The sequence below is a fragment of the Dendrobium catenatum genome, unplaced genomic scaffold, assembly GCF_001605985.2.
Source record: "Dendrobium catenatum unplaced genomic scaffold, ASM160598v2 original_scaffold_85556, whole genome shotgun sequence".
NCBI lineage: Eukaryota > Viridiplantae > Streptophyta > Magnoliopsida > Asparagales > Orchidaceae > Dendrobium > Dendrobium catenatum.
Genome location: NW_021403997.1, coordinates 1 through 1,102, shown reverse-complemented (window position 1 = coordinate 1,102; position 1,102 = coordinate 1). Strand labels below are relative to the sequence as shown.

At 50.4% G+C, this 1,102-nt stretch overlaps 1 protein-coding gene across 1 annotated transcript; it reads left to right on the top strand.

The window, feature by feature from the left end:
- The first annotated feature begins 19 nt into the window (after window positions 1–19).
- LOC110100188 lies at window positions 20–1,090 on the top strand. Its single transcript, XM_028691900.1, has one exon. The coding sequence runs from the start codon at window positions 477–479 to the stop codon at window positions 885–887; it is 411 nt and encodes a 136-aa protein (XP_028547733.1). The 5' UTR covers window positions 20–476; the 3' UTR covers window positions 888–1,090.
- The last annotated feature ends 12 nt before the right edge of the window (window positions 1,091–1,102 follow it).

The window sequence follows — 1,102 nt, the reverse complement described above, 5'->3', positions numbered from 1 at the left end:
CCGAGTCTGGCCCGCTGCCTGCAGCTTGGACTTCCGCGTGCAACACCTGCACGCACGAGTCTGACGCCTCTCCTCAGCTCACTAGACCGATTCCAGCTCCTCTCAATCCCTCTGCTACCCATCCTCCATTACCGCCGGCTCAAACGGAGCCCCATCCCACAGCCGCCGCTCCTTCGCCGCCGGCAGCAGCCGATCAGACCTCCACCGACCAGCTCCCCGCAACCCCAACAGCCGACCTTGCTCCCGACGTGGAATACACTAAGCCTTTGCCCTCTTTCCATAGAAAGGTGGAAGCGGATGAGAACCTCGGGAATGTTCTCTAGTCGGAGATCGAATGCGCCCAGGGAACTGAAGAGCACGGCCGGGAAGTCGATGCTCCAGAAGATTTTCCCTTTGAAATCATTGATAAATTCGACGATCAAATAATCATTCTTAAGCGTGAATTTGCTAGTGAGAGCATCCAGGCTACAGTATATATGAATGTTGATAGGGAAGAAATGAGCAAGGATGATGAAGATGATTGCAAGGTTGATCAGAAGATGTCAGAAAATGACGATGAAGATGAGGGGAAGGATTTCCGGTGGTCGCCAGATCCAGGAGGAACCATTCAGCTGTCGCTCCCACTCAGTGTAGCATCAACGCCTCCGCTCATACAGGATCGGTTTCCCCGCTTTCTTGACTTCTCTGCAGCGAAGACAGAGAACCCACTCTGCTCTCGCCATTTTGCGCCAGGTATTGAGCTCCATCTCTCACAACCAGATTCCAGTATTGCCGCCTGCTTCAACTCCGTCGTGATGTCATTCCGTGATGTCATTTCCTGGACTGCCATGCTAATGGCTTATGCTGATAATGGCAAGATCTCCAAAGCACGTGAAGTGTTTGAATAAATGCCAAAGAGAAATGCTGATTCATGGAACACCATGATCTCAGCCTGTGCAAGAGATCCAAAGTTTCTTAAGGAGTCTTATGAGTTGTTCTCTGCAGTGCCTTACATGAATAGTGTTACCTATGCTGCAATGATCACTGGTTTTTCTAGGGGAGGAATGCTTTTACAGGCTAAAGAAATATACTGGAGGATGCCACCTGAAATACTGACTTCCAT